The 24,416-nt window shown below is 31.5% G+C and overlaps 3 protein-coding genes across 3 annotated transcripts in view; 2 read left to right on the top strand and 1 right to left on the bottom strand.

Moving 5' to 3' along the window:
• Nucleotides 1–3,073, bottom strand: part of LOC104894344 (DEAD-box ATP-dependent RNA helicase 30) — a 39,100-nt gene extending 36,027 nt beyond the window's left edge. Inside the window, exon 1 of the mRNA XM_057395272.1 lies at nt 2,932–3,073. Coding sequence (XP_057251255.1) covers nt 2,932–2,983 — 52 coding nt within the window. The 5' untranslated portion in view covers nt 2,984–3,073. The remainder of the gene's footprint in view (nt 1–2,931) is intronic.
• LOC104894347 (hypothetical protein) lies at nt 2,969–4,896 on the top strand. The gene is made up of 2 exons (XM_010680562.4): nt 2,969–3,122; nt 3,231–4,896. Exons 1-2 carry the CDS (start codon nt 2,969–2,971, stop codon nt 3,689–3,691), a joined length of 615 nt encoding a protein of 204 aa, XP_010678864.1. The 3' UTR covers nt 3,692–4,896.
• Nucleotides 4,897–10,074: 5,178 nt separating this feature from the next.
• On the top strand, nt 10,075–13,379 carry LOC104894348 (protein OVEREXPRESSOR OF CATIONIC PEROXIDASE 3). Its single transcript, XM_010680563.4, has 2 exons — nt 10,075–10,387; nt 12,841–13,379. The coding sequence occupies exons 1-2, from the start codon at nt 10,244–10,246 to the stop codon at nt 12,994–12,996; spliced, it is 300 nt and encodes a 99-aa protein (XP_010678865.1). The 5' UTR covers nt 10,075–10,243; the 3' UTR covers nt 12,997–13,379.
• The last annotated feature ends 11,037 nt before the right edge of the window (nt 13,380–24,416 follow it).

The following is a 24,416-nucleotide window of genomic DNA, read 5'->3' on the forward strand; positions in this document are numbered from 1 at the left end:
TTTTGCATTAAGATGAATCTAACAAGACTCAACTTGATGTTTTTTTTTCTTATACAATGATGCGAGATAATATAACAAAGTTAGTTGATTAATAGTGCCAAAAATAAAATGGTGCAATAAAAAAAGAAAAGTATTCGTTTATACTCCCTCTATTTTCTTTAAATTGTTACACTTATAAATACTTTTTATGCATGCCAATATAAAACTTTGAGATTTACACCAAAAGTTTTGTATTTGTAAAAATTATAAAAACTAGATATTTATAAAATACTCTATCCGTTTCCTAAAGATCTTCCCACTTACTGTTCCTACATATACCAAGGAAAATCAAGTTGTGTGGGGCATGGTGTGAGTAAAGTAGGAGAGAGAAAGGAGTTAAGATAAATAAACAAATAAAAAGGGGTTAAAGTAGGAGAGAGAAAGGGAGTAAAATTGAATTAATAATGTAATGGTGGACCATATGATAGTGACATGAGAGGGTAAATAGGGAAATTTGTTTTGCCAAATCTCTATTATATAAGGGAAGGGGGGGCTATGGCGTCCTCTTTTGAACTGACTATTTTGCCCCCTTCCCTTTCTAAATTACAAAATGAATCTCAAAATTAAAATCGGGACTCAAAAAAACTACCGAAAATTAATTTAACACTCACTAACAAATCACTTAAAAGAAGAAGCTTTACAAATCACTCATAATTAAGAAAATCATGTTATAAAAATCACGCAAATCACTCAAATAATCAGGAAACTTTATTAAAACTTAAAATTAACATACAAAGTAAAACTAATAGCCTAGAATGTCAATACATACAAAACATTTACTACAAAAATTTACTTACAAATCACTGTTCTCAAGAACCATTCACAATTACATACTCACAGAAGTTACCTATAAACACAAATTTGAGAAAAGCATAAGATTTTGACGGCGATATCACACATTCATCCATCGGCAATTTGCGAACTTCGAAAAAGGTACATAATTCTTTTAACCTTCAAAATTATTTCACATAAGTTGAAATAAACAATAGTAAATTAGTTGACTGTTATGTAGTTAAAAAATGGAGATGACAACAATGAGTTCAAAAGGGCTTTTATACAATCAGATTTAAATTTAATTCATTTTCATATTAAACAAATTTAGTTTTTCTAAAAAAATGCCAATATTAAAAATTTTGCCCATAACTTTTGCAAAAAGTCCATGTTCGGAAATAAATTTTGAAAAACAAAACAATATCAAGTCCATGTTCAGAAATAAATTTTGAAAAATAAAACAATATCAAACTTTTTGCGAACAATTTTTGCAAAAATCCATTTTCAGAAAAAAAAACTAAATTAATTTGCAAAAAGTAACGATTTTTTTTTCTACCAAAAAAAAAATCCAATATCAAATTGTGTATGGAAAAAATCAAAATTTCATTTCAAATATAATTGAAGCTCAAAGTGTTAAAATTTAGAAAAGGACAAAAATTGAAACGATGGAAAATTTTTAAATATCAATGTGTCCAAACATAATTTAGAAGTTAGACAAGGAAAAAAAACTGAGGTGTATTTGTAGTGAAATCATAATTTAGAAGTTAGACAAGGAAAAAAAATTATTTACTTTTTCATAGTGTTTCCTATATATAATGAAACTTTTACATAAATTTGGACCTATCTCTTTCTATTATATAATAGCGATTAATTATCAAGGTAAAAAGGTTTATGTAAAATATCATTCAAGAATTAAAGTACAACATATCTCTATTATATAAGGGAAGGGGGGCTATGGTGTCCCCGAATGAAGAGACTATTTTATCCCTTTTCCTTTGTAAATTACAAATCCACTTACAAACCAAAGGGAGATTCAAATAAAAATATTGGAAATAAAATTATAACAATCACTCACAAGTCAACTTAAATCATAGAATTGCATAATTTACATTATACAAATCACTCAAATGATGAAACTTTACAAAAACCAAAAAATTAACTTACAAACTACAACCAATACACTACCACGTCAATACATACAACATACTCACAAAAATTTGACTTGAAATCCAAATGTACACTTTCTTCACAATATATGAAGTAGTGTACTTAATTTAAAAATCAACTAAATTATAATATTAGAAATCATAGATAAATTCAATAAAATTTCTATTTTGTTCATAGAATTTTGACCTTGAAAAGTAAAAAAAAAAAAAAGAGACTGGTGAGAGACTTAAGTGACAGAGACTAAACCAATTAAATTTTGTAACTAAAAATAATTATACTTTGTAGGTCTAATGTTCAAATTTTGACTTTTACATAAGTAAAAAAAAATCGAGTTTCTATCTTGAAAAGAATTCAAGCACGCATCGCGTGCAAAAAATGCTAGTAAGGAATAAAGCAAAAGAGGGAAAATCTTTTGGAAACACCCTTAAACGGAAAGAGGGAAGATCTTTAGGAAACGGAGGGAGTACATGTTAAAACGAATCTAACAAAATCCCACATGACTATGTTTTTATTTACGTCTTAATTACAAACGAGGGTCAAAGTCATATTTATGAATAGCGCAAAATGTCAACTTGTAAGCGAGGTAGTATAACTTGCTCTTGTATTGGAGGTTTGCACCAAAAGGAAAAAGAAAAAATAAAAAGGGGTTCACACTTTACCGTTCACACATACAACTAATATTTATTCTTCAAGAACTGAAGGAAGATCACAATTCACATAACAGCCCATTCTCACACTTGGCCCATGTAAAACAGAATATCCGAATATTAACCCATTTAATTTCAAACCACCCCTACCTTTTCCTAATTTTATTCGAACTTGGAGAAATTCCTAACCAATTAAAACTTTCTTGTGGGCCACTCTTTCTTCTCACCCTAACATTACGCTTCCCCTATAAATTCACCTCAATTCTCTGGACCTCAGCGGTTTGAAGCAACCACTTGACTTCAAAACCTCGTCTTTCTCTCTCCTCAATTTTCAAGCTCCAACAATGGCGGCACAACATAAAACCCTAACCTCGAATACAATCAAATTTCTCTACAGTTATGGCGGAAAGATTCTTCCTCGTCCAATTGATGGATGTCTTCGTTACGTCGGTGGTCTCACTCGCGTCATCTGCGTTCATCGCTCTATCTCCTTCTCTGGTAAATTTCTTTCTTTCTCTCTTTTCCTCTCGATTTTTTTACGCGTTAAGTTTTTCCGTTGATAATGTATTGATTTTTAGGTTGAGCTGTTTTTTGTTCGAATTACAGAATTAATGTCGAAGCTTGAGAATCTATGCGGTTATGCAGTCAATCTTCGATGTCAATTACCAGGCGAAGATCTCGACGTTCTTGTAACGATGAAATCCGACGATGATCTCGCTAATATTATCGAGGAGTATGAAAAAGCGTCGTTAATTTCCGGTAAAGAGAAGAAAATCAGAGCAATTCTCTCTCCTCAGAAGTCTTCATCAACATCATCATCTGTTTCACCATCTCCAGTTTCTTCTTTGTCGCCGTCGAGTTCAGCCGCAGATCTCTCTCCTACTAAATGTGATCGTCAGAAAATCGTCAACCGGAAACCACCGGTGCCGGTTATTCGCCGATATTCTCCAGCGAGAAGAGTCCAATACGGCGTCGTTCGGGATTGTTACTACTATTATCCTTGCCATGTCCAAGCCAATTTTCAGCCTTCCTCATATTTCGCCCAAAATTCAAATCGATTGCACTAATTTTTTTTTTCTGAAAACAATCTTTTGAATCAAAGAAAATATTAGTAATAGAAGTATATGATTTCTTATACAGAGTAAAATTGCAAATATCACGGAAAAAAAGAAAAAAGAAAGAGTAATTGACCTTTATAGTTTTTGATTGAGGTCTCTCAGTCTATGTAATTAGTCTGTAAAATATATAGCAGTTACTATTTATTCTCCTGAGAATCCGGAGCATTTGAAATTTGATTGTTCAATCCCTATATTTTCCGGCGATTCTCAGCGTTTTGATGCGTGTTTTTTTGCCCTTTCGATTTTTCGACCACCAATTTTGCCGTTAGGGTTTCGTCAAACGCCGTTTTTTGCAGTTGAGCCTTCATACTGTGTGTCCGTGTATTGTCCGTGTTTTTATTTTGTTCATTAATTTATTATCATACATTAAAATTATTATTTTGTTCATTATTCTCTTTGTGTGGGTTGTGTATATTTGATTTAAAATTATAGTAAGTTATTTGATGTGATTTTATTCTTTTTGATATAAGATGATTCATATGAAACTGCATACTAATTTCTTGCTTATTTCATAAACTTTTGCAGGTCAAATGGGGTAGAAGATTTGAAAGGGGACAACATTAACGACTCAAGTTTTGGTGGAGTACACTAATTCCTAAATTTCTGGCAATTGTTATTTAGGTGGACTAGGAAGATTGAAAGTAACGTCTCTAATAAAATTAATCAAACAACTGGACAAGTGACTAATGAAAAGATCTCGTCAAAAACTAAAGAAGTAATTAAAAAAAATTGAAAAAGATAATATGGAAGTCGGCCAGTTGGATGGGCCTGGAGTTTGTGGGCCTTAAAGTGTTGAAGATGAGGATAATGATCCACATTCGGACAAATACAACTCTGGGCTTGTGGGCCCCTTTTGATATAAACTAGTATGAGTAATGATGAAATATGAATGTGGACGTGTCAACCATAATGTGGACCCTATACGTAGGATATATGCAAGATAAGAAGGTCGGAATTTTGTGGGACCATGACCTTGTGGAGATTGATGAGGCAATAGTGTCCTCCCAAAGGAATAGTGTTGAATTGTTAAATGCTAATGCCTTGCCCTTACGTATCAATGTATCATTTAAGTTGATAATACTTTAATAGTTAATACTTCTTGCTAAGATGATCGAAGGTTTTGGAGAAGGAATAATAAATACTTTTTTCTTTTTTTTTTTAATTTATTCATTTTATTAGGGAAGAATCAAGGAGAAAATACGAAAGTATGAGAGAGAAACGGTAAAGGTCAAAAGTGGGTTAAAATATTGACATGGGTGGAAAAAAAGAAGGAGAAAGTAGATGCAACATGTTACCCAAAATAGAAAAAGCAACTGTGTGTAGATTAAAGAAACGGACCAAAAAGAAAAGTGTATAAATTAAAAAAAAACTAATGATTTAAAGAATGTTTTAACATATGTAAGATAAGTTAAATAACCTTCCCCTCTCTCCTACTTTTTTTTCATCAGTTAGGGGTTGTCGTGGATGATTTCATCCATAGTAAGCCTTTTTTCTCCTTTTATTTTTAATTTTTAGTTCATTTTCTTGTTTTGTTTTATAAATTAATATCTCTTTATGAGATTTCTTCAAATCCTATTATGGGATTTTTAGTCTATGTTGTGGACATCTCCCTATTCTCTATATGAGGTTTTTTTTTAAATTTCTAGGTATGAGAAATTTTATTGGTTGAATTTCAAGACTCGACATGAAGATATTGGAATCTCGGAGGCGGAAAGGGGTTGCGTTGTATTGCTAAACTGGTTTATTATAGTTTTTTCAAAGACAAATTAGATTTAACCCTATTTTATTGTATCTTATTTTTTTTTAATATCTATTATAGATGTCGTTTGATATTGAATTAATGAAATTCCTCTTTTAAAAAAAACATGGTATATGTTGTTACTTGTTAAGTAACGTCGGCTCCCGCGTTTGTGGAGGTAAAGAGGAGTATCACGAATATATTTGTCTTGGTATATATTCGTCTTACATGCGAAGTTTACCTGCGAAGTCAATTTACCATGTGGTAGTCATCACAAAATAACAAATTAATAGAAGTTTCTTTGGGATTGTAATTTGTTCCCTCTTTATTCACCAACAAAAAAAAAAAAAAAAAAAAGAAGTTTCTACTTTTGATTTTAGAATGAAGATTCTTTTCTTAATATTCGCAAATGATGTGGTGATATATGAGTATTGTATATTGTGCAATGTTTGGACCAGTAGTGACCGAGAATTGCATTTCAAAATGGACAAAAAAGTATTTTCAAAAGGTTGAATTCAAGATTTAAAAATATCTTAATGTCAATAGTAAAATTTATTATTTGATGAATATTGTTCAATATTTGGACAATTAGAAAATTATTATGCACACAAGACATTTCTATGAATCAAATTCAATATTTTAAAATTATTTTTAAAATTTAATTATTTAAATTCATTACAAAAGTACTTGGAGTAACTAATCAACAAGAAGGTAACCAAAACAATATTTGCAAAATTCACAAACTAAATGCATGTCCATTCTCCAGCTAAATGGTATGCATAATGTGTTTCTAAACTTGGTAGAACAATAATAATAATCTCTACATCGGGAAAAAGTAATTATTAAATGCATAATTTTTTTTTTCCCAAGTCAAAACAATCAATCGTTAAATTAATCTAATAGGAATTCATTTTGGAACAAATATCTTAGAAATAGATTGTCACACTTAATACATTGGGACCACATGTGTGTAGACCAATATGTAGGATGTTTTTTTTGCAAATCCCAAGCAAACAATAAAGCCATTCAATTAAAATTGGCAAGTAGAATATTGACTAAACCACATAATAATTGGGTCCAACTCGTGAGAGAACATACTTCCTCCATATTTTTTTTTTACATGTAACACTTTTCAAATCACTGACTCCTAAGTAATATTTGGAGAGGAGAGAGATAAAGAGAAAGAAAAACTTTCTATCTTAAACTGAACTTCTAAACACCGCCCCACAATTCCTTAAAATCGCCCCAAAAAAATTTTGAAATTACATTTATAACCTTCTTTTTTTTTCTTAAATCACCACCACCACCCACCTCCTGCCAGGCTGCCACCACCACCACCCACCTCCTGCCAAGGCTGCGACCACCAGCACCCCCACCTGCAGCCCCTTCTTTTCACCTCAAATTTGTTTGCACATCAATCAAACACCATGGCAGGAGGTTTCAAACACCATGGAAAGATAAATTCGAATTTTTTTTGCGAGTCTTTCACCTCCTGCCGGCCTTTCTCTCACCACCATGGTCAGATCTTTCGAAACACACATCAATCAAACACCATGGCCAGATCTTTCGAACACCATGGTCAGATAAATTTCGAAAATTTTTTGGACCATAGAGGGCGAACGTCTCGCTTAGACATTCGCCCCATGGCCCAAACGTCGGGCCTGGATGTTCGGGCCATGGGGAGAACATCCAGATGAGACGTTCGTCTTCCATGGTCCAAAAAAAATTCGCAATTGTTAGTAGGTTGGTGGTGGCGGAGGTGGCAGGTGGCAGGAGGACGCAGGTGATGGCGGGTGGTGGTGGGTGGTGAAAAAAGGAGAAAGGTAAAACAATCCAATAAAATAATATTGGGGGAATTTTAAGTAATTTCGGGACGATGTTTATCAATCTCCATTTAAACTTAAAGATCTCTTTGCTCATAAGCTGCCATCTTATATATCTGCAATTGATCTAATGATATTTACATGTGAGAGGGGTTTTATTTGCTAAAATGACAAGTAAAGAATAGATCTGAAATCTTATATTGGTATGATAATTAGGATTTAGCTTCCTCACTTTCGAGTTGGTTATCTATCTATAATAACTGGGTGACAACAAAGGTGGTGAGTTTATTACTTTGGACAAACTATGGGATATAATATTGTTCAGCCAAAAAGGAAATAGTGGGTTATTCTCAAACTTCCTTGGTTCTTAGGAAACCTCTCCCCCTCTCTCTTTCTCTCTAAAATCCTAGCCTTTTCTACCCTTTTTTCATCAGTTAGGGGTTGTCATGGATGATTTCATCTATGGTAAGTTCCTTTTCTCCTTTTATTTTCAGTTTTTAGTTCATTTTATTGTTTTGTTGAATAAATTAGTATCTCTTTATGAGATTTCTTTAAACCATGTTATGGAGTTTTTAGCCTCTGTTGTGGAGATCTCCTTCTCTTCTATGGGAGTTGTGAGTGTGATGTTTTTGTTTTTAGGTATGAGAATTTGTTCTTATTGATTGAAGTTTGAGACTCGACATGAAGGTGTTGGAATCTCGGATGCGGTTAACATGACTCGATCAAGAATGCTCTTCCCAAACTATGTCAGAATGATGAACTTCCTCATCAATAGCTGCTTGATTCAACAAATACAAGGACGTTGCGCTGTATTGCTCAATATGATTCATTATGGTTTCTTCAAATATGAATTCGATTTAACCTTATTTAATTGTATCTTATTTTTCTTTATTTTTAATATATATTATAGATGTGACATTCAATTAATGAAATTTTCTTTTAAAAAAAAACTTCCTTGGTTCTTCTCTCCCCATATAATAGAAACCATCATTTTTATACCTAATCATAGCGATAACTTATAATATAAGTTGTTTTTAAGTCTTACCTTCGATTAATTTCTCAACTAAATTCATAACATGGCCAGCTCAAGGTTTAAGTGCCACTGTGGGTTTTGATGATGACAAACTAAAGTAATAACTAAGAAGGTTTATAAATTTTATGTGTGCAAGGTTCAGTGATTAATAATGGTGCTTTATAAAGATAATAAGTAAAGTTCCTAAGTTGGAACTCCAAGAGAAGAACGAAGTTCCTAAGCGATCATTCATGATTACAGTTCTTGTTTAACAGTTCCTCAAGAAACTGTGTGTTGTTCCTGAGCTGGACGCATTCTTGTTTCACAGTTCCTCAAGGAATTGTCTGTTGTTCCTTGCCAAGTGCATTTATGTTTGACAGTTCCTCAAGGAACTGTCTGTTGTTCCTTACCAGCTACATTTGTGTTTAACAGCTCCTCAAGGAACTGTCTGTTGTTCCTTACCAGATGCATTTATGTTTAACAATTTCTCAAGAATTTGTATGATGTTCCTTCCCAAATGCATTTGTGTTTCACAGTTCCTCAAGGAACTGCCTGTTGTTCCTTGACAGATGCATTCGTGTTTTACATGAGTTCCTTCAAGGAACTGTCTGTTGTTCCTGAGATGGACATATGGATCTTCAAGTTGAAGATTTAAAGGGATGATATGAAGTCTAAGTTCAAGAGTATGTACTTAGAATTTATGTAAGTAATTTATGTTGCTTAATATCAACAAACTACATGGAATATATTTAATGCAACAATGGTTTTAAAAAGTATCTAACTAAGAGTTTTTAGGAAATATTGTTAATATATAAAAATCTTTCTCAGGATAATATACAACAAAGTCAAGTTATTACGCTTTACTGCTTCAATAGAAAAAAGAAATCTTTAATATGACAAGCCAACAACAAATGTATTTCTACCGAATCATTTGGGGGTTAAACATCATGCCAAAATAAAAACTATTCTTTTGGAAAATAGGCCACAATAGCTTGACAACCAAATAAATTCTCTTCCGCAAAACACTTGGCAACTCAGATATTTTCCCTATATGTTCTCAACTCCGAAAGCAGCCAACACTTTTCTGCTTCTATCATTAGCCACTTATACTAAGAGTTGATATTGTATTAGCATTACTTAAAAAGGATAATCATCGCCACCATAATTAAGATTGTTATTCTGGAATGTCAACTAGTTTAGTTAGTTAAACTGATATCAAATTTCGTTTACGTCATTTGTTTTTTTGGTTCTCTAAAACTAATATACTAAAATATATTAGATGACGTGTCTCACAACGTATACACGCCACATGCACAAAAGTGAATTGACTTGTAACAAGATTTGAACCCATTACATTTTACTATTATACATAGCACAATTACCATCTCAACCAATTTTTAATCATGCTTTAAATGTACTCATTATTATATTCATACCTTTTAAATACTTCATCCGTTGTATTTTATATGAAACATTGCGTGAAATGACACTATTCATCGATCAATTTTGACTCCAATCTATCGTCATTATATAAAGAAAAACATAATCAAGTGGGATGTTGTTAAATTCATCTTGATGCATATTATCAAATTATAAATTTTTTATATTTTATGTGTGGACAACTAAAGATATTAATAATTAAAGAAGCGCGTTGAGTTGCGTGGAAAAACAAATGTTTCATTTGAAATAGAACGGAGAAAGTATCAAATTTTCTTTATTATATATTTCAACGCGAATGAAAACAGAATACATATCAAATTCGGTAAAAAATATTACACAGAACAATGTCCGGGCGGCCGGGCCTAAATACTAGTTGATGTTTAAAAGTTGGTCCCTCTCAAAAACGAAAGGAAGAAGTTCAAGGTTGATTTTTCAAACAACACAAGCAAGGTACTAGCGACCAGAATCAACTCATAGAGCGCGAGAAAATGTTGCAGTTTCCGGCATTCATGACGCAATTTCCGTCATCGGAAAGGATGATTCCGGCATCTCTTTTGCTGCAACACCAGCTAACAAATTCCCAAAACGACGACGAACTTTTAGCGTTGGAAGAATCCGAACTCCTTGACAAGGTTTTCTACTCTCTCTCTCTTTTTATTTGTTTTAGTTTGTAATTCTTCCAATTTGGTTTCAACTCCATTATTGCTACATCAAATTGACAAGGTTTTATATTCGTGATTGATACTATATTTCGCCTAATAAACTTTTATCACAAAAATCATGAACCCTTCGAATTTTACGATGACCTAGTTTTTTTTTTTTTTTTTTATGAGCATTGAAGCTTTATAGACATAGAGTAGCGTATGTTGAGTAGTACTTATTATTTTGCGTATTTATCACAAAATTGGATTTGTTGAGTGGTTAGTATCAAATCTTGTGATAACGAGAGCAATCAACGAATAAAAGAATCAAGAATAATCAACACACACATGTTGACGTGGTTCATTAACAATGTGTTAGCTATATCCGCAGGCAGCGGAGGTTACGGATTTTATTAGGTTTTTAGGACGGAGTACAGATGACAGAATAATTAGGGGCTGCAGGACAAAACTAGGGGTTTATATAGTACTCCCTAATTAAGTGATTAGGAGCCACTGATTCGAGGCACCGCAACAGATCTGTATTGAAAACCGTTTCATCAAGAGCAAGGATTTTGGTGATGACATTGGCTATAATATAATTTCTGGGCTGTGGAGGTTAATCTGAACTCTGAATCCTTATTTTTACAGACTTGTTGAGAGTCGATTGAAATGACTTGAATGCTGTTAATGATTGAAGGGGATAGTGTCATAAAATTCTTGTTGACGCATAAATGACACTATTAATATCCATAGTTGCAACATAACAAAGACATGCTTCTGATAACACTTTGATTTGGCATCTTCTTTGTTTTGTAGCTTTGTCGTGGTCTTGGCTGGAAGTTCGAATGGTAGTATGAATGAGGATTTGCGTAACATTGATTCGGTAGTTTAACTTTGTGCACTAAAGGAATTATAGTTGGGGCAGGAAGACGAGTACAGTTGATGTGAGAATGTTACCACTTTTATCGATGTATTGTCTTTGGTATTCAACTCTTGATCAAATGGTTGGCGATATATCATGATAATCTATTGATTAAGTATGATCAATGCCGTCTCTATAAATTGTTTTCTTTGTTCTGGATCAGCCTTCTGTCGGTATAGAAATCCCAAATGCAAATTCCCCTCTGGGCTATGATTTCTTCTATAAGTCTCGTGGTAGTTGACATCCTCTGATTGATGAATTTGATGCACTGCAGTGCTGGGTTAGACGTGCAACAATACTTTGGCATGAATAATAGGAACTTGTTGGCAGATGGTTGAGAGTATCTTTGTGTATATATGACTATGTGGATTATGTCATATTTCATTAGCAATGTAACACAATTATGTATGCAAAAGTTGATTTAATAATATGAAGCATGGACTGGATGATAACAGCTGCCACATATACTAGATTCATGGAAGACCTTTCCTTATTGTGGGTAGTTGAGCTGCCTTCTGTGGATTAGGTTCTAGCTTTACAGCAGAGCACCAATGATAATCATCACGGTCTGTAACTGGTAGATTTAGCCTGTGCAACAAGAAGTAAAGAAAGGCATTTATTGCTAATAATTTCAAAAACTACTCCGTATATGACAGGTAGTTAGTGTTCCTCTCCCTTGGTCAGGTTAAATTTCCCTATTTTTATTGGGTTTAACGAACCAGTTCTGTTTATAACAAAATTTGAGTTGTATCCCAACATAACCAACTGAAGCCCATCTTTTAGGAAAGGCCACACATTTCTTGGTTAATGAGTAGTTATCATTATGGAAGTGAGTATTTGAACACTTTAGCACTTCTTTGAACCTTGGGTTACTGGCTATTGCAGTTTCTTATTTTGTTGATCTGCCTAAGTGCTTTTTTATCTTGTGAGCCGAATGGTATGAACAATTTGTCAAGATGTGCCAAGATCTGACTCATTGAACATTTTCCCTCATTCTATGTTATAATGTAATTTTGCGTGACTGCTGAATTCGTTTGTCACAAATAAATTTCTCTGAGAAAATGAATGATAATACAGTGAAATAAATTGCGTGACTGCTGATACTTATGTTTTCGTATGAATTACGGTCCAGGATTGAGGGAAATAAACCTTTTGGAGAACATGGAAAGGTAGAGTGAAATGCAAACTATTGCTTTAAAAGAAAGCAGACAATTGTTCCTGGGCATCCAAAGGGTAATGGAGGCATTCATTTTGTGAGTGGTCGACTTCCATGGTGATTCTGCCATATCTTGAGAGTTAGCTTTTCTCATTTTGGATGTTGCTGTTAATAGGATATATACCTTGTCTTAAGTTTTCTGTTGGGCTGCTTTTGTATTTTCATTCAAGAGTAGGGAATAGTTGGATGTCGTTATGCTGTATATAACCTCATAGGTACTGTCAAGCATATTAATGATTCTAATGCAATGTAGAGGAAAATGTGAAAAATTTTGGCGGCGGTTGCCTTATACTTCGTTTTTTGCAGTTAACAGAAATCAAGAAATTGAATAGCAACATAGTTGTTATTGGGAAAACAAAGGTGGATAATGATAAAGAGGACATTGACAACGATGCAGAAGATGATGATGATGCCGATAATGCTGAAGAATCAGAAGGTGAATTTGAACAGGAAACTGCTTAGCTGTCTTGCTGGGACTTGGAGACGACTAATAACTATCTACTTGTAGTCTCTTGTGAATTGAACTCAGTTTCCACAAGCTGTATCTCTATTCTCTTGCTTGGTTTTGTGGTTCATCAGTGCTTTTAGTAGAACCGCCAAAGAAAGTGACAGTATTTGGTGTAGTATTAGCAAATGCTGCTGCCTCAGAAGAGATTTTTCCCCCCCTTGCTCCATGTTATTATTGTTATCTGATATAGAGGCTGCTATCATCTCTACAGAGTGGGGGCTCCATGTTATTATTGTTATCTGATATAGAGGCTGCTATCATCTCTACAGCAAGGTCGTCTATATTGAAGTGTATGTTCATTGAACTTATATATGAAGATAATTTTCATTTGACGAGACATGGACGAAATTTTACAATTTCTGAAAGAGAAATTCCATATGCGTAGTAAGACATCTAACGATTGCAAATGGATGTTGTTGAATGGCAAGTAACCTAGTACGCAACTACGCACAAAATAAGAAAAGTAGAACTTGGAGGGTGATGGGAGAGAGTTAAGTACACAATTGGGTACTAAATTTTATCTTTTGTTCTAGTTTGGGTATTCAACTTTCAAAAGTTCCAGTTTGGATACTCAATTTGGATTCCCGTTACATTTGGTACTGATGTTTGCAAAGTTATCGTTAGCAGCAAAAAAAAAAAAATTGTGACGCGGCAATAACAACAAAGTGATAGTTAATTCAGTGCACTAAAATTCAAAAAATGCAGCCCAATTTTTCAACTGTAAAAAATTGGATACACATTAAAAAATAGGCCAAACTGAAACATATCAACAGATTTAATTGAACATCGAAAAAAACGCAATCTTTCAAGAAATCAGCATCAGCATAAATATCAACTTCCTCAGCACCAAAAAATCCGATATTGTTCATCAGCAGCAAAAAAAATCTTCATCACCTTCAATTAATCAGACACAAACCAACTGCATCAAGGAAACTATTTTTTTCTTATATGAATGTGAATTATAATTTTTAGTATTTTATACTCCTATGCAACAGAATGTCAAGAAATAGCTATGGTTCCATGCCCCGAATTTTCAAAAGATGCCATTGTGCTTTTGTTATAACAAAATCAGAGCCTGGACAAGGGACAACCCTGGTAGAAGGTTTGTAGAATGTCCTGACTATGATGCTGAGGCTGATACAAGGGGGTGCAAGTTATTCAATTGGTGTGATGTTGAAGTGTAACACCCCCAAATTTCTCTCTTTTGGAAAAGATATTTTAATATAAAACTCCTTGAGAAACTTGAGAGTATTACCGCCACGTGATAACGTTAAAGGCTTTAATACTAACTACTAACTGAACTTTAAACTAATGCAGCGGAAATAACTTAAATAACTTCTCTTTATTAATATAAACTTTATTGTACAACTATAAACAATGGATTAAAGAAAATAAAATAACAACTCCTTGACTAATTATGATTACTCACTAGCTCCCCATATGAAGTATGCATCAATCAACCTGTAAAATCTGCTCACCAAAAGGGTCATTACAGGGACAAAGCCATAAAACAAAACAAAACAAAATGCGTGTCAGTAAAGATACTGAGTACATGTATATGCGGAATATTAAATACTTTATTTAATTAAACCTTTGAAATATTTAATTTCAAAAAACCTTTCTTGGATACTTGATAATACTTATATAATATAAAGTATATAACCTTGATAAAAATCCTTTTTCCTTGCCTAGGTACCTTGCCTAAAGTGTGCACACCCCCAAGTTTAGTATTCCTTACTGAGTCTATTACGAGGGGAACTACCTTGTCCACATGACTTATACAAAAAGTACATGGGTAAATAATATAATAGCTACCGTTCTTGCTAATAAATAACAAGCCGTGGCCTCTTTATAAATTGTGATCATAAAAGATCATATAACTATAAAAATCCTTCTGAAATAATCCTCCTTTAAAAAGAATAATAATTCTTATAAACTTAGCCATATAAAGGCATAAATAAAATAACTTGCTTAAGGGTTAACCTTTGAAAAATAATAATAGTTCAAAAACACTCCTTTTAAATATTTAGAATGAATCAAAAGATCAAACTCCTTCTAAAATATTTGAATATAAATTCAAAGATCAAACTTTATAAATATATTATACGAAAGACATAATTCTAAAGTTCATAAATAAAATTTATAAACATACAAACATGTTCATATAAAACAGATGCATATCATAATAAAACTCATAAAAACATGTATTTCGATCCAAAATATTTTTCTAAAAACATGATACTACACTTGCAAAACAATTATTAAAGATCTACAAATACACGCACCTTGAATAATAATAACTAATAGGGAGAAGAGAAAAGGTAGGCTGAGAGGGAGAGAGAGTTTAAATTTGAGAAAAGAGATTTATTTCTCAAATTTGGTGTGAAAAATATGATGGGTGGAGACCCCTATTTATACTAGTTGGAAAAGTAGAATCGGAATAGGATTAGGAAACTAAAAGATAGATTTAAGGAAAAAGATAAACTAAACTAGTTGGATATAACTAATATTTATGCTTATCCAACTAAGATTAGGAAAAAGATATAAATTATCTCATAATACATAATTATCTAAGATAAAATAACTAAAAGATAGAAAAATAACAAAATATAAGTAAAAGATAAGTAAGAACAAAAGTACCAAAACTTCAACAACTAGTCGCTCAAGAATGCGCCGGAAATTTTTTTTTTTCTTTTCTTTTTTTTTCTTTTTATAAACCTTTTCTTTTTTTTCTTCTTTCTTTTCACAAACCTTTTTGAAATTGTTTTTAAAATATTTTTAATTTTATTTTGAAAAACTACTTGAATGTAAAACTTAGGAAAGTTAGGCCCAAAATTCATTTGGGCTAAAATTTATTTAAAATACCCAAAACCTTTCTTATAAAAGCCTTTCTAATAAATAATAAGCCTTTTTAGTAAATAAAACCTTTTTCAAAAACTAAAACTTTTATAAAAATATAAATAATAACTTACTAAAAATACGGAGTATTACAGACTACCCCCTTAAAAGAAGTTTCGTCCTCGAAACTTGAACAAGCAAGTAAGAAGTAAAGCATGTAATTCACATATACCAAAACTCTTTATAAAATAAGTTGGCTCACATAATAACTCATAAAATAAGTCAAAAGTAGGTCAAAAATAGCGTTTTAAGTTAAAAGCGCGAAACTCTATCGCATTCTACCCCCCTTAAAAGGAGTTACGCCCCCGTAACTCGCTAAGGCTTAAAACTTGACTTAAAATCATTTACCAAATTTGTAATACAAAACTGAATCAACAATAAAAGAGTCGTTGCTTGAAATGTAATAATAAAATTACTAGAGGGATAACACTTTCAAAAATAACTTTTAAGCTTTAAAAAGAATAACCTTTATGTCAAGGTATTAATAATATAAATAAATGCCTTTAATAATAGATCAACATAATAAGAAAGTATTTGAATAAGTACAAAAGGTAGCTTATGACAAACTAAAAAAAAAGTTTATACCATTTGAGTAGGAAAAATTTTCCAAATTCTTGAAATTATAACGAATTACATACTGATACTAAAGACAAGTTTTGTAGGAAAACTATTTGAGCAAATATATATATATATATTATCAAAATGCTACAATATAGTGAGAACAAAAAACTTTATAAAATCTTTCGTAAGCTTTACTCGAAAATACAATATTCAAACAACTTTTTCCTTTTGTTTGTAAAATACGTTTGTTTTCTCCTCAAAATTTAATCAGCTTCACATAACTCGGGAAGGTATCACAATGAATATCAAAAAAATAAAAATTACCTTGATCCTACTTTATTACAAATAAAATCAAATCAATCATCATTATTCACAAGCAAAACTTGTTAGTATATATACTAACACAACATACTTGAAGAAAAAAAAGACTTCCTTACTTAGGTCCTCAAAACTAAAACTCCTCAGAAATTCATCTTAAATTTTCTTAAAGTACCATAATTAATATTCTCCAAAAATAAACAGTACTCAACTATAACTTGAGATAGTAAATAAAAAATCTTTTCTCATACAATCTTCAATTCAATAAAATTAACTCCTCCACATAATATAAACTCAATGCTTAATCCATAATAAAATATTCTTTCCAAAATAATTACCTTGATTGACTAATTCTTCCTTTTTTCTCCTTTATTAAGCTCCATATTTCTCCCAAAAGAATATACTTCTTCTATTATTAGAGTCACTTATTTCAATAAGTGATATACCTAATCCTTATAATATCTATCTTTCATATTGCCAAAACAACAATTATACACTATCTTCAAGCAAAAGTTTAAGACTACTCCCAAAAATAATACTCCTCTTACACCAATAATCCTCAAAATCAACTTAGAATACATTTAGAGAATTCTAGTATCTTACTTCACCTTTGAAAACAAAAATGATCTAAAGGAACCTGCTAAAGTTTAAATATGGTCTTACTTCGTACTTTCTTTGCTTAACTATAACAACGATAACTCCTTTTAACATTGCGATTCAGCATAGGGGAAAATTCCTAATTAAATCAACTTCAAATATGGTACCTCGTATACCTGTAAGGTCCTCATAATATTCTTATTTGTCACCTTTCAAAGGTTATCTCTATATCATTGCTAAGACGGTGTTGACTATATCCATAAACAAAATATTAACTTATCTAAATCTTAATAATTCCTCCAAGCTGTATAAACCATTGACCTCCTATCTTGTTTCCACAAATTATGAAATTTTCTTCCTTACTCATGTCACTAAACATTAAAGATCATCCAACTACATAAAACTTCAAAGACTATTTCACAATTCTCGCACATAATATAATGTATTGCCTTCTTCACTCCTACTAAAAAAATAACTACTAAACTTCTTTCCTTAAAGGAATAAACTAGAACAATTTTCACCTTTAATGGATCTCAAATAGTCAACTTGGCTTACTTTGAACTCATAGGTTCTCCTAACACTTATAAATCAAAAAATAAACATATTAATGCTTTACACAATGTATATAAATCACTTTGCATGAATTAGATCACATGCATACTTGTCATTTAAGACATTAAATAACCCATTCATCTCATAGAAAAATACATGCAAAAAAATATCGTAAGAGATAGTAATCTCACAACTTGCAAGTAGCTTTTCTTAATAACATGTCATGAAAGACAGAATAATAACTCAATTCTTATAATAAACAATAAACTCTTTCTTTTGCTTATGAAAAATACGAAGATTTTTCATATTAACTTGACAATAAGTCAAACTTCCTTAAAATATATTCAAAATAATCATATTACAAATAGAACAATAAACACTAAACAATTCTTTAAAAAATAAATACTTTATAATTCCAATAAAGATATATAGATTTATAAGTAAATAGGATTGTTGGTTGACATAATAGTCAAAAAATATTTGAACTATAATTGCAAATTAATCAAAAAAAATATTTGAAATTCCTATATAAATTTTTTTTGTTTGATATTCTTGAAAAATACATATATATGTATATGACTAAAAGAGTTGTTTATTTGAGTACTAGGCTTATGTATGAATAATTAGTCGAGTGAGTTCCCAGGAAAGAGAGGTGCGGCACAAAGGCCAACTTAAGTACCAAGTCTTTCCTTAGCCAGAACTTTCCTCAGAAAAATAAATCCACATACTTATTCCGTTCTTCAAAATATAAATCAGAAAATATTTATACTTGAAAATATAATATTTGCTTAAAAAGAAAAGAAGTTTTTTTTTTCACATAATATAAAATGTCAAAAAAAAAATACAAGTAGAATGCGAAACTCTAGCTTATATGCCCTTCCTAGATCTACCCATACTCTCATTGACTGTTTATTTTATTTTACAAAAAGAACCTGGAAAACTGATACCACTTTGTAACACCCCCAAATTTCTCTCTTTTGGAAAAGATATTTTAATATAAAACTCCTTGAGAAACTTGAGAGTATTACCGCCACGTGATAACGTTAAAGGCTTTAATACTAACTACTAACTGAACTTTAAACTAATGCAGCGGAAATAACTTAAATAACTTCTCTTTATTAATATAAACTTTATTGTACAACTATAAACAATGGAATAAAGAAAATAAAATAACAACTCCTTGACTAATTATGATTTCACTAGCTCCCCCATATGAAGTATGCATCAATCAACCTGTAAAATCTGCTCACCAAAAGGGTCATCACAGGGACAAAGCCATAAAACAAAAACAAAACAAAAGCGTGTCAGTAAAAATACTGAGTACATGTATATGCGGAATATTAAAACTTTATTTAATTAAACTTTGAAATATTTAATTTCAAAAAACCTTTCTGGATACTTGATAATACTTTATAATATAAAGTATATAACCTTGATAAAAATCCTTTTTCCTTGCCTAGGTACCTTGCCTAAAGTGTGCACACCCCCAAGTTTAGTATTCCTTACTGAGTCTATTACGAGGGGAACTACCTTGTCCACATGACTTATACAAAAAGTACATGGGTATAAATAATATAATAGCTACCGTTCTTGCTAATAAATAACAAGCCGTGGCCTCTTTATAAATTGTGATCATAAAAGATCATATAACTAATAAAAATCCTTCGGAAATAATCCTCCTTTAAAAAGAATAATAATTCTTATAAACTTAGCCATATAAAGGCATAAATAAAATAACTTGCTTAAGGGTTAACCTTTGAAAAATAATAATAGTTCAAAAACACTCCTTTTTAAATATTTAGACATGAATCAAAAGATCAAACTCCTTCTAAAATATTTGAATATAAATTCAAAGATCAAACTTTATAAATATATTATACGAAAGACATAATTCTAAGTTCATAAATAAAATTTATAAACATACAAACATGTTCATATAAAACAGATGCATATCATAATAAAACTCATAAAAACATGTATTTCGATCCAAAATATTTTCTAAAAACATGATACTACACTTGCAAAACAATTATTAAAGATCTACAAATACACGCACCTTGAATAATAATAACTATAGGGAGAAGAGAAAAGGTAGGCTGAAGGGAGAGAGAGTTTAAATTGAGAAAAGAGATTTATTTCTCAAATTTGGTGTGAAAAATATGATGGGTGGAGACCCCTATTTATACTAGTTGGAAAAGTAGAATCGGAATAGGATTAGGAAACTAAAAGATAGATTTAAGGAAAAAGATAAACTAAACTAGTTGGATATAACTAATATTTATGCTTATCCAACTAAGATTAGGAAAAAGATATAAATTATCTCATAATACATAATTATCTAAGATAAAATAACTAAAAGATAGAAAAATAACAAAATATAAGTAAAAGATAAGTAAGAACAAAAGTACCAAAACTTCAACAACTAGTCGCTCAAGAATGCGCCGGAAACTTTTTTTTTTCTTTTTCCTTTTTTTTTCTTTTTATAAACCTTTTTTTTTTTCTTCTTTTCTTTTCACAAACCTTTTTGAAATTGTTTTTTTAAAATATTTTTAATTTTATTTTGAAATAACTACTTGAATGTAAAACTTAGGAAAGTTAGGCCCAAAATTCATTTGGCTAAAATTTATTAAAATACCCAAAACCTTTCTTATAAAAGCCTTTCTAATAAATAATAAGCCTTTTTAGTAAATAAAACCTTTTTCAAAAACTAAAACTTTTATAAAAATATAAATAATAACTTACTAAAAATACGGAGTATTACCGCCACGTGAATTATATTTTTTTCTTATACTCCTATGCAACAGCATAAATATCAACTTCCTCAGCACCAAAAAATCCGATATTGTTCATCAGCAGCAAAAAAAATCTTCATCACCTTCAATTAATCAGACACAAACCAACTGCATCAAGGAAACTATTTTTTCTTATATGAATGTGAATTATAATTTTTAGTATTTTATACTCCTATGCAACAGAATGTCAAGAAATAGCTATGGTTCCATGCCCCGAATTTTCAAAAGATGCCATTGTGCTTTTGTTATAACCAAAATCAGAGCCTGGACAAGGGACAACCCTGGTAGAAGGTTTGTAGAATGTCCTGACTATGATGCTGAGGCTGATACAAGGGGGTGCAAGTTATTCAATTGGTGTGATGTTGAAGAGCCTACAGAGTGGCAGAAAAATGTAATTTTGGGGTTAATGGAGGAGAAACAGGACCTCAGAAGGAAAATGATTTTGTTGAGGCACAATCGGAAGACAGCAAATGAAAAGGCAAGAAAGATTGAATCAAAATATATCATGCTTAAAATGAAAAGGGTGGATTAATGAGTGTTAGGCTTGAATTTGTGTACTCATTTTGGTTCTTTTTTTGTTTATGGTACCATCAAACTATATATTTAGGACTCTAATTGCTATGTCAAGCTATGTACTAGCATATTATTAACTAAATATAAGTTACTTTTGAACTAAAGTCTCCTTTGCATCCTTTGAGCCATTGCTAGGTCCTAAAATAAGATATTAATTCAGAATACATGGATAAATTATAAGGTAACTAGCCTTTTGTGCACGCGATGCGTGCGAGGATACATCCAAATGAATCATGATGGGTTGGTTTGGGTTATTTTTATTTTGAGCAATAAAACTTGTGCACTGCCTGTCTGATTTAATTTAGGAGGATTTTTTTAAAAAAAATTGCTTGTTAACTAGGAACAGTTGGTCCATATACTTATTTGCCACTTAAATCGGTGAAGAGTAATTTTTCTCCTTTTCTAAATGTTCAGACTTTGAGTTTCAATTATATTTGAAATGAAATTTTAAATTTTTCATACACAATCTGATTTTGCATGAAATGGTCATTTTAATTTTTCTCATTTTCTAAATTTTAACACTTTGATTTCATATATGAAATGAAATTTTAAGTTTTTCATACATAATCTGATTTCGTATGAAATGGGAATTTTTAATTTTTCTCCTTTTCTAAATTTTAACACTTTGAGTTCAATTATATGTGAAATGAAATTTTAAAATTTTCATACAAAATCTGATTTCGCATGAAATGGTTTTCGCAAATTAATGTAATTTTTTTTTTCTAAAAATGGATTTTTGCAAAAGTTGTTCGCAAAAAGGTTTGATATTGTTTTGTTTTTCAAAATTTATTTTTGAACATGGATATTTTGCAAAAGTTTTGGGCAAAAATTTTATATTGGAAGTTTTTTTAAAAAAGAACTAAATGTGTCATAAATGAATCGAATTTCATATACATCTTGTTTTATGATTTTATACGAAAATGAATCAAATTTAAGTTTAATTAGATAAAAACCCTCTTCAATTAATTGCTATTATCTCCATTTTTTCAACTACATAGCAGTCGACTAATGTGAAATAACTTTGAAGATTAAAAGAATTATGTACCTGTTTGAAAGTTCACAAATCGCCGATGGATGAATGTGTGATATCATTGTCAAAATCTTATGTTTTTCTCAGATTTGTGTTTATAAGTAATTTTTGTGAGTATGTAATTGTGAATGGTTATTGAGAACAATGATTTGTAAGTGAATTTTGTGAATGTTTTTGTATGTATTGACGTCCTAGTATATTAGTTTTGCTTGTAAGTTAATTTTTAGTTTTTGTAAAGTTTCCTGATCATTTGAGTGATTTGCGTGATTTTTATAACGTGATTTTCTCAATTCTATGAGTGATTTGTAAAGTTTCCTCATGTAAGTGATTTATGAGTGATTGTTGAAAATTAATTTCCGATGGCTTTGTTTGACCCCCATGTTGGTATTGTGATTCCTTTTGTAATTTAGAAAGGGAAGGAGGGCAAAATAGTCAGTTCAAAAGAGGACACCGTTGCTCCCCCCTTCCCTTATGTAATAGAGATAAAAATGTTAGCTTATTCAATCAAATTACTTGTAAAGCTTGGCTTGTTATTGTTTGTGAAGCTTGTGAATCCTTCTCTGGTTGTGACTGACTGAATGAGTAGTCTTGGCTTAATGAATATATAGTATGCTCACCCTCATAATCTGAATAATATGCTACTCTCCTTTGGATGGGTGGGTTGTGTGGTTGTTGCGTTCTATGTGGGATTAGATGAGGGATTGGTTGGGGTGTTGGCTAAGGTGTTGGATCAGATGTTGGTTAACTTGGTGGCTGCTATGGTGGTTGTGCTTTGAGAGTATCAACTCTTTGGTAGCCACTTGGGTAGGTGTATACACCTACACCTCTATGGTGCATGGGTGCATTGGTGCTCATGCTCTGGTGGCTAGTACTTGTTTCACTTGCACGTATGTGATTATGTAGGTACATTCTTGCAACCTCTCTTGTTATGCCCTTGAAGACCTCATAGGCTGCATGTCATTACTAAACCTGTTTTTTCCGATTTTCCTAACTTTGTAACTTCTCCAACTTCCTTCCTTCTCTTCACTTGGCGCCTATTGTTCACTTTCTTCGGTTTTGGGACAATGACATAAGTTTATGAACTAGGCCACTCTTCTGGTCCATTTAGAGGCTCCAACAATAATATTAATAATAATCATCATTATCTTATTATCAGAGATATAAATTAGGAACTGTACAAAACTGATTGGAATTGAGGCTCCATGTGGTTGGATGTAAACATTTTACATGGAAAATTCAATTGTGAAGCTATTTTTTTGTTTAGTACAATCTAAAAAAGTTATGAAAAAGAGAAATAGAAGGGGAAGGGAGATGATGGATAAGAGGAGAGTAAAAGGTTGCTAAGGAGTAGGGATGACAACAGGTCGGACTTGGACCGGATTATGCATAATCCGACCCGACATCCGAAAACACAAAGTCGACTCGACCTAAAACACGAACATCCGATTACAAATTCGATAAGACTTAAAATTCGAACATCCGACTTAAAACCCGACTCCGAACATGATTCGACTAATTTTTGTGCCATTTTTTATAATAGAATAGTCTTCTATAATACAATAATCTAATCATTACAATTTATTCTAATAATCATATGAAAATGTTATATAGTACAAATAATCTAAATATTACTATTATTTTTAACAATCATTTCTTCAATTGAAAAATCCTATATAATACAATTGGCTGAAAGTCGAAGACAGGTTATACATAAATAATACATTAACATAAATAAGAAAAAAAGATTGATTGACTCAAAGTCGGAGTTGGATTCGGATGTCGAATTATTTCATGAGATCCGACCCTCTTCCGACCCGGAGTCGGATTACTTTTTTGTCAGAATTGACTCAAATTTTTTCCTTCGAATCTGAGCGGACTATGGTCGGATCCGAACTGGGTTGCCATCTCTACTAAGGAGAGGGGAGAAAAATGTATTTTCCCTTCTTTTCTAAAGGAAAATAATTTCCACCTATAGCTACTTTGATAGAAAACTTGTTTTACACCCCTTAGCATACCAAACAACGAAAAATAAGAGGAATTCATAGAAAACATT

Source organism: Beta vulgaris, chromosome 5, assembly GCF_026745355.1.
Source record: "Beta vulgaris subsp. vulgaris cultivar EL10 chromosome 5, EL10.2, whole genome shotgun sequence".
Classification (NCBI taxonomy): Eukaryota; Viridiplantae; Streptophyta; class Magnoliopsida; order Caryophyllales; family Amaranthaceae; genus Beta; species Beta vulgaris.

Coding starts and splice junctions, on each gene's coding strand:
- LOC104894347 (XM_010680562.4), top strand. CDS start 2,969: ATGGCGGCACAACATAAAACCCTAACCTCGAATACAATCAAATTTCTC. Junction 3,123..3,230: donor TCGCTCTATCTCCTTCTCTG/GTAAATTTCTTT, acceptor TTCGAATTACAG/AATTAATGTCGAAGCTTGAG.
- LOC104894348 (XM_010680563.4), top strand. CDS start 10,244: ATGTTGCAGTTTCCGGCATTCATGACGCAATTTCCGTCATCGGAAAGG. Junction 10,388..12,840: donor AATCCGAACTCCTTGACAAG/GTTTTCTACTCT, acceptor CGTTTTTTGCAG/TTAACAGAAATCAAGAAATT.